The sequence below is a fragment of the Chelonia mydas genome, chromosome 24, assembly GCF_015237465.2.
Source record: "Chelonia mydas isolate rCheMyd1 chromosome 24, rCheMyd1.pri.v2, whole genome shotgun sequence".
Classification (NCBI taxonomy): domain Eukaryota; kingdom Metazoa; phylum Chordata; order Testudines; family Cheloniidae; genus Chelonia; species Chelonia mydas.
The window spans coordinates 10,172,142-10,187,256 of record NC_051264.2 but is presented as its reverse complement, the minus strand read 5'-3'; the positions used below and the strand labels follow the sequence as shown (position 1 = coordinate 10,187,256).

General features: G+C 54.6%; 1 protein-coding gene across 1 annotated transcript in view; it reads right to left on the bottom strand.

Moving 5' to 3' along the window:
• Positions 1-11,058, bottom strand: part of LOC102938341 (sodium/potassium-transporting ATPase subunit alpha-2) — a 32,693-nt gene extending 21,635 nt beyond the window's left edge. The window contains exons 1-2 of the mRNA XM_037883251.2: positions 10,908-11,058; positions 28-132 (exon numbers count right to left, since the gene is read on the bottom strand). Of these exons, the coding sequence (XP_037739179.1) occupies positions 28-132; positions 10,908-10,919 (117 nt within the window). The 5' untranslated portion in view covers positions 10,920-11,058. The remainder of the gene's footprint in view (positions 1-27; positions 133-10,907) is intronic.
• Positions 11,059-15,115: the final 4,057 nt, after the last annotated feature.

Here is a 15,115-nt window from a genome sequence, read left to right as displayed (position 1 = left end):
TGCTCATGGGATGGAGCGGATCCTTACCAAGTTCACCTCCTTCTTCAGCTCATCCAACTCCTTCTCCTTCTGCTTCTTCTTGCCACCACCATTCTCGGAGGTGGTTGCCGCCGGCGAATACTCCCTCCCAACCTGCCAGGGGAGGGATGGGGAAGAAAGAGGGGTAGCGTTACCTCAGTGGGCAGGGGACCCCAGATGCCACACAGACCCACGGGGAGGAGAGAGACGCAGGGAGGAGGGGCATCCCAACCCACGGCAGCCACGCGGCATGAAGGTCACGGGCAGGCATGGGAGCCCAGGACTGTCTGGGCTGTGGTCACCTCCTGGTGGGCGAGGGGGTGCCAGTCTGTATGTTGGGAGCCCAGGAGAGGGGGCCCCTGACCCCCGACCTTTGGAGAAGTTTGGATGCCCACTGGGCCCATCCCCACTGCTGGTGGAGCCAAAGTCTGATCTTTGGCGATGCTCAGATCCAGAACCGGGTCAGAGTGTCCCCCTGGCAGAAGGCACTGGGCGGCAAGTGGGAATGAGCTCAGTGCAGACAGAGCCCCCTCTCCGCCCCCCCCCAGGTCCTCAGCCAGGACTTCAGAGCAACCAAAGCAGAAGAGAACCTAGCTCTGGCCACCCGGCAGCTCAGGACAGCCCAAGTGTCCTGTCCCCGGATGCTCTGGGCCTCAGACAAAACCTAGGCAGGTCTCCAGGGAGCGGCTTCTCCTGCAGCAGCGCTGAGAGATTCCTGGTTTCTCTCCCACACGCTTGCTGTGGCAGGTCAGGCCTGGGGGAGACGAGACCCATGAGTGGACGAGGGGGGGTCGTGTTCCCCTCCCCATCCCAAGTCTGGCTGCAAGAGATTAGAAAAGGGGGAGTACAGCCAGGAACAGGAGAATGGATGTTTCCTTGGGCTGCCCTGTCTGTGGGTCTCTCTGCACCAATTGCCTCTCATCTTACACTTAGATTGGAAGCTGTTTGGGGCAGGGACTGTCTCTTTGTTCTGTGTTCGTACAGTGCCTAGTGCCATGGGGTCCCGGTGCATGGGTGGGGCGCCGAGGTGCTACCGTAATACACCTAATAAATAACGTGCAGCGCCTAGCACCATGGGGTCCTGGTCTGTGGCTGGGGCTCTGACACACTACCATAATACACCTAATAAATATCATACAGCACCTGGCACCATGGGGTCCCGGTGCATGGGTGGAACACTGAGGCACTACTGTAATACACCTAATAAATAACATACAGCACCTAGCACCGTGGGGGTCTCGGTGCAAGGGTGGCGTTCTGAGGCGCTACCATAATACAGACAATGACTGATCATAAGCATTGAGTGCTGGTGAAGGACACCGGTTTGACAGGCCTGGAGAGGAGGCTCCGTGTAACCCCAGAGCAGGAGCAGCCCAGGCAGGGCCGACTCCCCCCAACCCCCAACCATCCCATCACAGTGCTTCACCCATGGAGAAGGGACCAAGTCTCCATGGCCTGCTAACTCCACGGCCTCTCTGCTGATCAGGATTGGGGAGGAGGCGGTGCCGCCCCAACACACTGGGCTGAGACCTGCCAACTCATTTCACAGTTCAGGCCATGACACAGCTGATTGATTCTGGTGTCTAGAATGCTGCTGGATGCAGGTGTCTCTGCGTCAGCCCCAGCACTCAGCAACCCCCACAGCAAAGAGCCCCGAGCATCCCTCCCCAAAGACCCATGTGGGGAGGCTCTGTGAGAGCCTGGATCCCAGGCCCCTGCCTGCCTCCAGGCCCAGAGGTTTAGCTACCATGGGGCTAGCAGCTCAAGCTACCTCCAGCTGTGGACCCAGGACACAAGGGGGGAGGTGGGTTCAAAGAGCCACTAACAATCTAGAGGTACAAGGCTCCTTTCCCCAGACCCAGCTGCCCTCCCAGTCTGAGGCCAGGCTAGGGCCAGGAGCCCAGCGGGAAAAGGCTTCTGTCCTGTTGCCCAGCCCCTTACAGTCCCCTGAATTAGATATGGGGGGCTGCATTATAACCAATGCCCTAGGGGTAAATGGCTCCTCAACACCTTTGCTCTCCACAAGCCAGCCAGTTCTGCCCCAGGACCAGACTGGAGCCAGTGCCCCCAGAGGGGAAAAATACAGCCCACAAAATACACCCTTAAAGGGACACTGAGGATCAGCATTGGCCTGATGCCAGCTCTGGGATTGCAACATTTCTGCCTAACCCAATGCCATGGGCCACTGGCCTTCCCCATGGAACAACCAGACGGGGTGGGGTGGGGGTGGGCTGCAGGAATGGATTATACCACGAACTCCTCCCCCCACTGCTGACCCACAGTGGGGTCTGTGGTGCTCAGCTGGGGCGGGGGAGATGCTGGATCTTTGCTGCGGTCTCCAGTTTGGGATGGGGCCAGGCGTCGCCCTACAGCCCCTTGGACCGATGTCCCAAGAATGGCCAGCGACAACACCCGCCTGCACTCCGGCTGTTGGCAAGGAGCCCAGTGGGGGAGCCGGGGCGTCTCCCCTGCCAGGGGGAAGCAGTTGCTCCAAACATGCTTTCGAAAGAGCCTGCTGGGTTCCCCAACCGATAGTACTGAAGAGCCCGGGGGCAGGGATGCCAGCTGGTGGTACAGTCTGATGTGGGGCCCAGGACACCAATCAGGAGGGGCTGGCCGGAGACCGGCAGGAGGGAGTTTGGAGAGAAGCTACGAAAAGGGCGAGAGGAAATGAGCGGTTATGTTGGTTAAGCAGTGTGGCCTAGTGGGATTTGTGACACCTGGGTTCTGTTCCTGGCTCTGCCGCTATTTAGCCACTATTCTGAGCTTGTACAGCACCTTGCGCAAGGGGACCCCATTTTTGGTTGGTCCCGCTCCGTGCCTCAGTTTCCCCACATGGGACAAATGATCCTGACCTTCCACTATAAAGCGCTTTGAGATCTATGCCTGAAAAACGCGCTAACAGGCTCATTACTCACCACGGTCATCAGAAGGGCATCAGAAGGGGGAGCTGAGCAGACATCTGGGGGCTCTAGTGGTCGGGTGATGAAGCCCCAGGCTCAGCAGCCAGCCTGCCTGTCCCAGGTGCTCTGGCCATTGGGGGTCTGGGAGGGAGGGGTGCTGGGAAGTTCACACTGACGGAGACTCTGACAGAATTTACGGCTGTTGGCTTCTTCTGCACACCTGAGCCTCATGCCCGAGGAAGGTCTTGGGAATCAGATCTGCTCTGGAGGCAGGGGCTGCTCTCCAGCAGGCCAGGGTCACACTGGCTCGCCGCCCAGCGCTCAAACTGGAGCTGAGATTCAGAACTTTGGGCAACTCCCTCCCAAATGCAGGGCTCGTGGCTAACATGGGCCGGACTCCTGGGTGCTCCTCTGAGCTCTGCCACTGGCCTGCAAGTCACTTTCATGCTCTGTGCCTCAGTTTCCCCCTCTGCAAAGTGGGGATGATCCTGACGCCCCTCCCAGGGGTGTCAGGCTCAGCTTGCACATGAGTGTGAAGTGCTTTAAGATCCTCCGAGGGACGGGCAAAAGATCATGGCCCTGTGGATGATGGCATTCCCAGTGCCCCTGACCCCAGCCTGCTGGTGGTGTTCTGAAGATGGCAGACTGCTTCTGTTCCATGCAGGAGCCCCAGGGCCAGAATGCCAGGAGAGAGGCTATTCCTATCCCAGCATTCCCATGCGCAGCGGTCACAGGGAGTGGTGGGAATCACATCAGGATTCCCGCTCTCGGGAGCTTCCTGCCCCAGTTTATGAGCCCAGCAGCCCAGAGAGCTCGGGGAGGCAGCTGGTGTTTGGGAACCGAACTCAAGCCCCAGACAACACATGGGGGCTGGGGGGAGGGGGAGCTGGGACCTCTAGCTGTCCTGCCAATGCTGCCCTGGCATAGACAGCGCTTTGCCCTGCATGCTATGCCAGTGACTTCACCCTCCCCAGGGACGCTCTGCCAAAGCAGGGACACTGAATTCCCCTGGTTCCTGCCACTTTGGTCTGGTGGCTGCTCCTTAGGGGGTTCTGGGATTCATTACTGCTGGTCCCCGGGAGGAGGGGCTGGGGTTGCTTGAAGGGAGACTGGCATGACCTGGGATGATTCCCCTGGCCCTCCCCGCACCAGTGGGGCATCAGGGAGCCTAACGGGGCATGGGCCCCCATGGGCGATGTGGGGGTCGAAGACGGGGACTCGAGCACGCAGCTTGTGTGAGCGGGGCCAGGCAGCTGGAAAAGCAGCGTTTATTCAAAGGCAGAAAATAAAGAGGATCTCGGCTCTGTGCTGTCATGGAAAAGTCCCCCCAGTGCCAAGAACAACTGCTGTGAGCAAAGGGTCAAGTTACGGCGGGGGGTGGGGGGGTGGGAGTAGGATGGGGGGAAGGGAGGGAGGCATTGAAACTGTTAGGTACCCTTAAAGCAGCCACAATTTGGGGAGAGTCCTGGACAAGGCCAGCCTGCCAACTTGCAACTCCCCATGTAGCATTATGGTGCATTTCCAGAGCATGTCTCTCTGCCCCCAGCCATGACTACGGGGTGCATTCTGCACAGCCCCAGCTATGATTTGGGGGTGCCCTCTTCACAGGCCCCGCTGGTTTCTGCCCCAGGCTCTGGGCCTCTCCCTTTCCCCTGTATCAACAGAAGCGGAAGACTTTTCCCCGGGGATGGGGGCGCTGGCTCCAGCTCCAGCATGCAGGGCTCCCTCTCCTCCGGTTCCACTCTTGGGAACTGCCTGTAACAGAGTGAGAGTGAGGGGGACAGGTGCAGGCCCAGGGGGATCTGCTGCAGCGCAGTGAGAGCCAACCATTTCAAAGGCAGCCCGAGTCCAGCCCCCTATCCCCAAAGCTAGGCCGTGAGCCTGGGTCTGGGTCAGCAGGCTCCTTAAGAAGACGGGGTAGGAGGCTGGAGTGCACCCTCTTAAAGGAGTCTCAGATTTGCCACTCCAGATCACACCCCCTGGCCCATCTAACCCAGCAGCCCCCTGCTCTGGATCAGGCCGCCTGGCCCCTCTGTCTAGTAGCCCACTTTCCTCCACATCTGAACAGGCCACTGGTTCATACATGCAGTAGCCCGGCATCAGCAGCTGTCAAGATACAACTTTCCTGCCCAACATCCCTCCTCCCCCTGCACCTGGCCATGTAGGCAATGAGAAATCCTTCCTGACCCCTGCAGCTCCCCACCTTGCAGCATGAGAGTCGGTCACCCCACCCTTGGCCCCCTTTGCATTTTACAAACATATCTCCTGCCCTTTTTGGCTCCGCCCATGTGGGTGGCCCCGGTAGCCCAGTTATGGCACTGTTTGGTGCTGCCAGTCCAGGCAGAATCTCACAGTCTTGGGACACAGCCGGTCCCCAGGGTGACTCGATCAGTTTTGCAGCCCAGACAGGGGCCGTGTTTGACTGGATCCTATTTGACTTGGTGAGGCAGATCCAATTAGGGAATGATTTCCTGGGGTTTATGATCAGGGCAGCAAGGAGCTGGCTCCCCGCACCCACCCCAGGGCGATGCCAGAGGGCGCTGGTCTGGAAGGGAAGTCATGTCTGTCTCCAGAGACCGGAGGAGAGTCTGAGCCAAAAATCCCCCTGTAGGAAGAAAGAGAGCAAGGAAGAAAGCGTCTCTCAGGCCATGAATGGGGAAGGGAGAATAGAGCCTCCTTTCTGCTCCATATAAAGGGCTGAATAGTCCTGGCACTTCCCAGGCACTTCCCAGGGTTCATGAGTCCTGCCTGTGGTTTCCATGGCTCTTCGGGATCCTTCGCCGTGCGGAGAGGAGATAGCTAAGGAGCAATCTCTTCTGTTTGACCACCCCTTGCTCCCAGCAAAGATCCCAAAGCACCTTCCAGGATCTGCTGCCCCAGCTGCCGAAATGCAGCCCCCTCTGGGGGTGGATGCAGCAGCCAAGCGGAACAGAACCCCATGCCCATCTGTGCGTGGGCAAGGCCGCCAGGGTAAACACGCTGCCTCTTGCCATAAGCCGCCTTGGATCTTTAATGACCACGGTTAGGTGAACATTACTTAAAGACGGCACTTACAGCCAGCCACCCCTACCATCACCAGCACCACCCCCTAAGCAGCCAGCATGGACCTTGTCCTGCTTTGGGGGCTCTGGACTGGGGGCAGAAAAGCCCCCCAAAGCTGGGCTAGTACAGGTGGGAGCCCCTATCTTTCAGTCGTAGAGGCTGGATTACCATGACATGGTACATCTGGTATATCTCTGGGAATATCACCCCACCCCCCTTGCCCCAGCTCTCTGCCCCCTCCCTCACAACCTCCAAGTGCCAAACGATGCCCTATAGAGGGACTGTCGAGCAGCAGGAGGAGACCTGGCAGAACGAGCCTCTGCCTGTAGTCAGTAGCACAGGTGAGTTAGATGCTTTGGGCCCTATCCTGAGCTCCTCATGTCCCCCACCCCCAGTCTCTCACTGGGCGCACTAGCCACAGGATCGGGGCCATTACAGGAGTTTCGCTCCTTCAGCCAGCCATGCTCATGGGGCTGCAGTTCTGATCCCGAACACTAGAGGGGGGCCCAGAGCTCCAGGCTGGGATTTACATGGGGCCAATGGCCTGGAAGAATATTACAGGTCCTAGACCCCCACACACTGCCTCAGCTGTGCCTTGCCTCTTCCAGGTGACTGGGTGGGGCAGAGACCTATACAGGGAGTTGCTGGGGGCCAGATGAGAAAAAGCCCCAACTTGGGGAGCTTACATACACCTGCACCATGCCCAAGGTACAGAGCTGGACTGTACCAGGACTCCTGGGTTCTGTTCCCAGCTCTGGGATAGGAGCAGGGCCTGGTGGTTGCAAAGAGGGTCACAGGACTCCTGGGTTCTGTTCCCGCTTCTGTGACTGACTTGTAGTGAGAACTTAAGCAAATCGCTGCTCGACTCTGTGGCTTGGTTTCCCCAGCTGGAGGGGACCACACAGGGTGCTGTGGGGTTTAATTAACGTCTGCCCAGAATGCCAAGAGTCTCAAGGAGAGGGGGCTCGAGAAGGGTCCCGTGCCTTCAATAGGGTCCTTTCACTCACCCCTGAGACTCTGGCAGCCAGAGCCCGACCTACGATGGAGTTTGGATCCGAATCCCCACCTGAGCCCTGTCCACTGTGCCTTTCCATAGATCTCCCCTAAGCCAATGATTCCCAGGGATGGGGGTCAAGACGTGACCCTGTGGCTCATCTACACCATCCTCCCTCCTGCATCTCTTTCTAGCTGGCATCTCTTGGCAGGCAAGTGCCATACCCAGGTGGCTGCACAGAGAGTTGTGAGTGAGGCACCAGACCCTGAGCTTTAGGGGCCACATCTGCCCAGCAAGAACTGTCTAAATTCCCCAAATCCTGTCCCAGCGGGCACTGGGCTCAGCATGACCCTGGTGTGGAGTCTCTGAATGGGGGGGGGGGTCACATTTCTTTTAGTCCCTTGACAGCCCCAATCAGGAGTCTCCCCGAAGACACTGCAGTACGCTCATGTAATATTTCTTTTGCTGTGGCATCTGGCCAGCTGTCATTTTCAATAGTGCAATGAACTGGCTAGTGCATCTGTGCATGACTGCCTTCAACTGGCTGGGATCCCAACTAATTAGCTGTGTGTCATAGGCTTCATACTGCTCCTAGGTAATGGGATTGTTTTGGAGCAGGTGGATCAGAGTTCTGGTCCTGCTGCGGATGTGAAGTTTTCAGGGGTGCCACGGAACACAGAAATGTGACAATTGGGGCAGTTCTCACAGAGAAATAACAGTGAAAAACTGCATCCTGCTTCATTTATGTTTCCTCTGACCCCATAAGCGTCACCAGAGCAACAGCTGTGAAATCTCTTCTTGCAAGATGCTGTATCAATGCAAGATGTTGTTATTCAGTATTTATGTAGCTTTTCAAAAAATGGGTGGTTTTGCCATGGAAAATTTTGATGAAAACAGGCCAAAAATTCCTTTTCATCTACATTTTCCATGGGAAAATCACCTTTTTGTACCAGAAATTCAAATAACGAAAAATGAGCTCAGAAAAGAGGAATAAGTGCTTTCTTGGCCAAAATATTTCGGTTTTCAGGTTTTTTCAACAGGAAATGGCCAGAAAATGTCCGGCAAGCCGACCCTTTGCACAAAAAATTATATTGAGTCAAAAACCCGATTTTCCGCTGAAAATAAATTTCACCGGAAAATTTTCAGCCATCCCTAAGTATTGTAGCTAGAGCTAGTCACATGGCAAACCTCTTCAAAGGGCTCCGGATAATAAAAGAAGGCTAAATGCTATTGAAGGCTCTAATCCTGTGCTGAGCTCTGTGTGGGCAGTTCTATGCACCCACATGCAGACCAGGTTCTATCCCCTAAGCAGCACTTATTGTAGGGTTATGACGACTCTTAGCCCTGTATGTTTCCTATGCATGTCTCCTTGCTGTCTCCCCATTCTGAGAGCTTCCTGTGGGCACAGGAAATTGTTTTCCCCATTGAAGCTGTTTAAAGAGAAGAGTTATTTTTCAGGCACTGTGGTTTTCATTGTCCCTTCTGTATAAGATTATTGCTTGGCTGAAAAATACTATTAAAATAATCCTGCGAAATCCTCTTTGCCCCTCCATGGTGCCTCCCACTTGGAAACTTCAAAGGTGAATGAAAATTGTAACAAACCTGTGATCATCTGGGAACTTCCCAGCTATGGGGCTTCAGAAGCACAGCAGGGTTGGAACCCACACCTTCCAAGGCCTAGCCCGCATGCCATCTGAGCCAGAGGAGAATCTCCACAAGCACTATAGGATCTAGGATATACAACTGATCAATTCTGGATCCACCCACCAGAGGGAGACAAACACATTAGCCAGTTGGTGACACTGAAGTGAAGTAGCTTGCCCAAGGTCACGCCATAAGTCAGTGACAGGATTGGGAACAGAACCCAGGAGTCCTGACAGTGCTGCTATACCCACTAGACTCCACTCTCTCCTAGAGCTGGAGACAGAACCCAGGAGTCCTGACAACCAGATCCCTGCTCTGATCACTAGACCCCATTCATCTCCCAGTACTGGGACCAGAACCCAGGAGTCCTGACTACCAGTTCCCTAGTCTACGCACTGCCTTCCTAAACTGTCACTTCATCAATCCTTCTTCTAAACACTGTTTGCTGTATCGCACTTTCCCCATGTTTTCTTTCAGGTTCCCGTGAGTCTTGTGTTAGGAGCAGTGTATAAATCTAGTTAATGAATTCATGCTCCACAAAAGTTCCCAGGCTTTGGCATTTCCTACAGATCTGGCCGTTCTACATACATAAATAAATCAACCCACTCTGCAGTTGAGCTTCTGGGGAACTAATTAGCAAAGCAGAGCGAGGAGTTTGCCGTTGCAGGTTGGAGGAATTCTGTTCTGCGTTTCAAGGGATTTGGGGCACATGCTTCTCTCTCCTCAAACTACCCCACAATGCAGCAAAGCCCACCCGTGATAATGCAAGGGGGGTTTGACGGCTAGGCTGGATTGCTCCTTCCAAAATGTCATTCGTGTCTCAACAGCTTTTGGGAAACCAAGGAGGTTTAAGGGGCAGTGGAGTGGAGCCAGCTTGCACCAGTTGGGGTATTTTTTAATACCAGCTGCAAAAAGTTCCCGAAGAGCTGAAAACACCAGCGGGGAACCCCACTTGATTCAAACAAACTTCCTGGCTAAGCCAGCTCTCTGATCCCGGCGGTGGCATGCAGAGGACAGCTGAGCTGATTTTGCTTTTGGAATGCAACCTACGTCTCCAAATAATCCCCGGGGCCAATGCCCTGGCCAACTCCTTCACCCCCACCTGGACTCTGACCCAGCCCTGGCGAGGGGGCTGTTTACATTGGCGGTCACAATGGCGGTCACATTGTTTGGTAAGTGGTACCCTCCGTTGGATTGTTCGCTTGGTTGCAAAAATCTTTCCCTGCAGTGAAGGGGAGGGGGTGGATTGGAAATGGCAATTATGGAATGAGAGACCAGGCCCGGCGCAGCGGGGGGCCCTGCCCAGTGCTTAAGTTGTAATGAAAGAGGTGCCAGGGCTCAAGCAATTTTTTTACATTCATAATTGATGCAGAAAGCCCAGAGGGGCCGGGGCTCTGAACTGCCAAGCCCAGAGGTGCCGGGCTCTGAACTGCCAAGCACAGAGGTGCTGGGCTATAGACTGCCAGGCCCAGAGGTGCCGGGGCTGTGAACTGCCAAGCCCAGAGGTGCTGGGGCTATGAACTGCCAATCCTAGAGGTGCCGGGGCTCTGAACTGCCAAGCCCAGAGGTGCTGGGCTCTGAACTGCCAAGCCCAGAGGTGCTGGGGCTATGGACTGCCACGCCCAGAGGTGCTGGGGCTATGGACTGCCAATCCTAGAGGTGCCGGGGCTCTGAACTGCCAAGCCCAGAGGTGCTGGGCTCTGAACTGCCAAGCCCAGAGGTGCCGGGCTCTGAACTGCCAAGCCCAGAGGTGCCGGGGCTCTGAACTGCCAAGCCCAGAGGTGCTGGGCTCTAAACTGCCAAGCCCAGAGGTGCTGGGCTATGGACTGCCAAGCCCAGAGGTGCTGGGCTCTGAACTGCCAAGCCCAGAAGTGCTGGGCTCTGAACTGCCAAGCCCAGAGGTGCTGGGCTATGGACTGCCAAGCCCAGAGGTGCCGGGGCTCTGAACTGCCAAGCCTAGAGGTGTCAGCACTCAGCCCTGGCACATATTAAGCACTGGCCCTGCCTGCCCTCCAAGCTGCACAAACAAGCCCCAGAAAGGTACATCCCCACGTTCCCCCTCGTTTGGTGCTGCTTCACTCCTGTCTCAAACTTGGAAGCTCTCCAGTCCCTCGTTCCCCCGTCGCGTAGCTGAGGGCAAACTCGGGTAGACGGAATTTACCCACTTCTCCTTCGGGGAATGTGGTGTTTAGTTCAGGTTCGTTTACCCGCTTCTTTTTCTACCACAGGAGCACTGTCGTCTTCAGTCCCATTCAAGCCATTCCCAGCACGAGCCCCTTAAAATGCACTCAAAGTGTCCTACTCACCCCTTTCCCCATCTTTGTCAGCCCGGGGCGCCGGGGGATGGATGGAAGGAACGCAGGAGGAGGAAAGGAAAAAGCAGTCAATAGAGGAGACTTCCCAGCTTTCTTTAAATAGCTCCCTCCTTCACCCCTCTCCTTCTCTGGACAGGGCCACTTGTTGAAACAGGATCTTGGGTCAAGAGAAACTCCACCCTCCTCCCACCCCTTTCTCTCACCCCCCCCCCCACCCCGAAGCCTTGTGTCCCTGCTCCGCTAGCTGGGGAGAATCCGGGGCCAGCAATGTGCTGAGCAATGTCATGATATACACAGCCCGCCCCCCGCCCCCTGCGTCTGTCTGTTGGCTGTAAGGCAGAGCTCTGTTTGGGAAGTCAAAGGGCTGCATCAAGTCCCCCTGGGCTCCAGCTGACTGTGATAAATGAAGTGCTCCAGCCTCCACACTCAGGGGCTTAGTCGGGGCTTTTTATGCACTTCCCGAGAGGAACAGACGTGGGTTTGTTTGCAGAGTTTGGGTTATAGGTCTCTGTGAGTTCTGGGGGCGCGCGGAACGCATGAAGTGGACGATGCACTAAGGCTAGGTCTATCCTTCCACCAGCAATTTATCTGTCCATCTACCCCGCCCCCCACACCCCCATCTCTTCCTCTTCCAGCTGTACACCCCTCTCGGGCGATCCCCCAGCGCTGTGGTTTGCTGGGACGGTTATGGGGAAAGACACAGGCAGTGCTCATGTCACCTCTCCGTCTCTGGTGCCGCTGTCGCAGTGGCCCGGAGCGGCCCCCGAGGCTGGGAACGGCTCAGGGACTCGGCCCAGGCCCTGGTGCCGTCTATGCCGTGGTGTGACTGGCTGTGGGGAGCTGCTCAGCTGCTGTCTGGGCTGTCCCCGCTGGGTGGACACCAAATCAAAGACCCTGTTCTGCCAACGTCTGAGCCAGGCCGGTCTGCTGGGTGCGGCACGGGGGGCGGGGGGGGGGAATCAGGACACCCAGGTTCTACTCATGGCTCTGCTTCTGCTTTGGGCAGTCCCCTGCATGCTCCGTGCCTCAGTTTCCCCCAATGCCATGACAGGGAGAGTCGGGGGTTTAGTCCATGCCTGTGTATGAAGAGCCCTGTGCTGGTAGCTGCTAGTGAAAGTCTGAGGGCTGTTATCTCTCCCCACCCCACTGCCGAAGCCCCTTCTCTGCAGGAGGCCCTTATCACAGATGGACCAGCCATTCTGGAGGCACAAGCTGGCTCAGGATACAGAGAGCCCTCACTGCTCAGGGGAGACCAATCACAAACCATCAGCACCCAAGTGGAGTGGCGTTGCAGCATCTGAAGGGTGCAGAGTATTGAGGACTGTCCTCGAATTGCAAGCAATCCCTTTAAGAATGTGGAGGGTGACGGTAGAGGGGTTCCTGGTCCTGCTTGCAGGTTAGGGGCCTTCGTAGGGAAACCTGCAAATGGTGATGGGCAGTCAGGCTGGCCCGAACCAGCCTAGAGCATGGTGGGGTGAGTGATGCCCCTCTTCCTTAGGGAGCAGCCTGCTTTGTCTCTCACAAATTCCTCAACTTCAAGGCCAGAAGGGACCATCATGATCATTTAAATCCAATGTACTCAGACCTCAGTGCTTCAGGAGCCAAATTAGCGCTCAGCATTACCCAACAGAGCCAGAGCAGTGTGAATTCATGGTTTCATTTACTGTAGTACTATTCATATTTAAACAGTATGCTGGGGAAATATTTAGTTGATATAGAATATTATTATATGATATATACATTATTATATATATATATATTATTCTCACAGCAAATAAGTTGATAACTTAGGGCCAGTTGATATCTTAATTGGTTAATAACTCGGGCCCGACCCTATTCACAGTCCATTTTGGTAAATTTCACCGTCAGAGGCTTTCGAAAATCTTAAATTTCATGGTTTCAGATATTTAAATCTGATATTTCACGGTGTTGCAACGGTGGGGATCCTGACCCAAAACAGGATCCTGGGCAGGGGTCGCAAGGCCGTTGTAGCCGGGTCACGGTATTGCCACCCTTACTTCTGGGCTGCACTTGCCTTCAGAGAGGGAGAGCTGGAGAGCAGTGGCAGCTGGCCGGGAGCCCAGCTCTGAAGGCAGAGCCGCCACCAGCCGCAGCGCAGAAGGGACGGTGGCACGGTGTGGCGTTGCCACCCTTACTTCTGCACTGCTGCTGGGGGTGGGACTGACCCAGCCCCGGGGTGCCCACAGCCCCTGCCCTGCCCCTCCCCAGCGCTTGGAGATTAAAAGGGCCTTGGGCTGGCTGCGTGGTGACCACAGCAACCCCCTGATCATGGCGCCCTGGGCAGTCGCCCACATCACGCACCCATAAGGTTGGCCCTGCCTCCGCTCAAAAAAGTGACAACTCCCCTCCCCACCATGCCACCCTCACTGCTGCACTGCGGGTGGCGGTGCTTCCTTCAGAGCTGGGTGCCTGGCTGGCCGCCACCATGCTCTGGCCGCCCAGCTCTGAAAGCAGCACAGAAGTCAGTAAAGGTGGCAATACTGCGACCCCCCTCCAATAGCCAGATTTCACAGGGGACACCAGATTTCACAGTCCGTGGCATGTTTTTCATGGCCGCGAATTTGGTAGGGCCCTATTAATAACATAGGAAAAGCATCCTGGTTGGTTAATAACTTAGATCAGTTAAAAGAACAGGAGTGGCACCTTAGAGACTAACAAATTTATCGGAGCATAAGCTTTCATGGGCTAAAGCCCACTTCATCGGATGCATGCGGTGGAAAATACAGTAGGACGATACACCGGACCCTCGCTATAGCCCGGGGCTTGGGATCCATGCGCGGTCCCACATTAACGCAGGGGATGCATTGCCATGGATCCCAATTTAAATATGTAAATGTGGGATCCATTGCCGCGACCGCGCTATAAGAGAATCTGCTCTACAGCGATGCGGGCGATAGCGAGGGTCCGGTGTATATACACAAAGAACATGAAAAATGGGTGTTGCCATACCAAGTCTAAAGAGACTCATCGATTAGCCAAACTCGAACAGCCTAATGGGACTAAATTGGAGGGGCCGGATAATCTTCATCCAAGAATATTAAAGGAATTGGCACATGAAATTGCAAGCCCTTTCACAAGAATTTTTAATCAATCTGTAAACTCAGGGGTTGTACCGTATGACTGGAGAATTGCTAACATGGTTCCTATTCTTAAGAAAGGTAAAAAAAGCGATCCGGATAACTACAGGCCTGTTAGTTTGACATCTGTAGTATGCAAGGTCTTGGAAAAAATTTTGAAGGAGAAATTAGTTAAGGACATTGAGGTCAATGGTAATTGGGACAAAATACAACATGGCTTTACAAAAGGTAGATCGTGTCAAACCAACCTGATCTCCTTCTTTGAGAAGGTAACAGATTTTTTAGACAAAGGAAACGCAGTGGATCTAGTTTACCTCGATTTCAGTAAGGCGTTTGATGCGGTGCCACATGGGGAATTATTAGCTAAATTGGAAAAGATGGGGGTCAATATGAAGACTGAAAGGTGGATAAGGAACTGGTTAAAGGGGAGACTACAGCGAGTCACGCTGAAAGGTGAACTGTCAGGCTGGAAGGAGGTTACCAGTGGAGTTCCTCAGGGATCGGTTTTAGGACCAATCTTATTTAATCTTTTTATTACTGACCTCGGCACAAAAAGCGGGAATGTGCTAATCAAGGTTGCGTATGACACAAAGCTGGGAGGTATTGCCAATTTAGAGAAGGACAGGGATATCATACAGGAAGATCTGGATGACCTTGTAAACTGGAGTAATAGTAATAGGATGAAATTTGAGAGTGAAAAGTGCAAGGTCATGCATTTAGGGATTAATAACAAGAATTTCTGTTCTAAACTGGGGACGCATTACTTGGAAATAACAGAGGAGGAGAAGGACCTCGGAGTATTGGTTGATCACAGGATGACTATGAGCCACCAATGTGATATGGCCGTGAAAAAAGCTAATGCGGTCTTGGGATGCATCAGGCGAGATATTTCCAGTAGAGATAAGGAGGTTTTAGCACTGGTGAGATCTCATCTGGAATACTGTGTGCAGTTCTGGTCTCCTATGTTTAAGAAGGATGAATTCAAACTGGAACAGGTACAGAGAAGGGCTACTAGGATGATCCGAGGAATGGAAAACCTGTCTTATGAAAGGAGACTCAAGGAGCTTGGCTTGTTTAGCCTAACTAAAAGAAGGTTGAGGG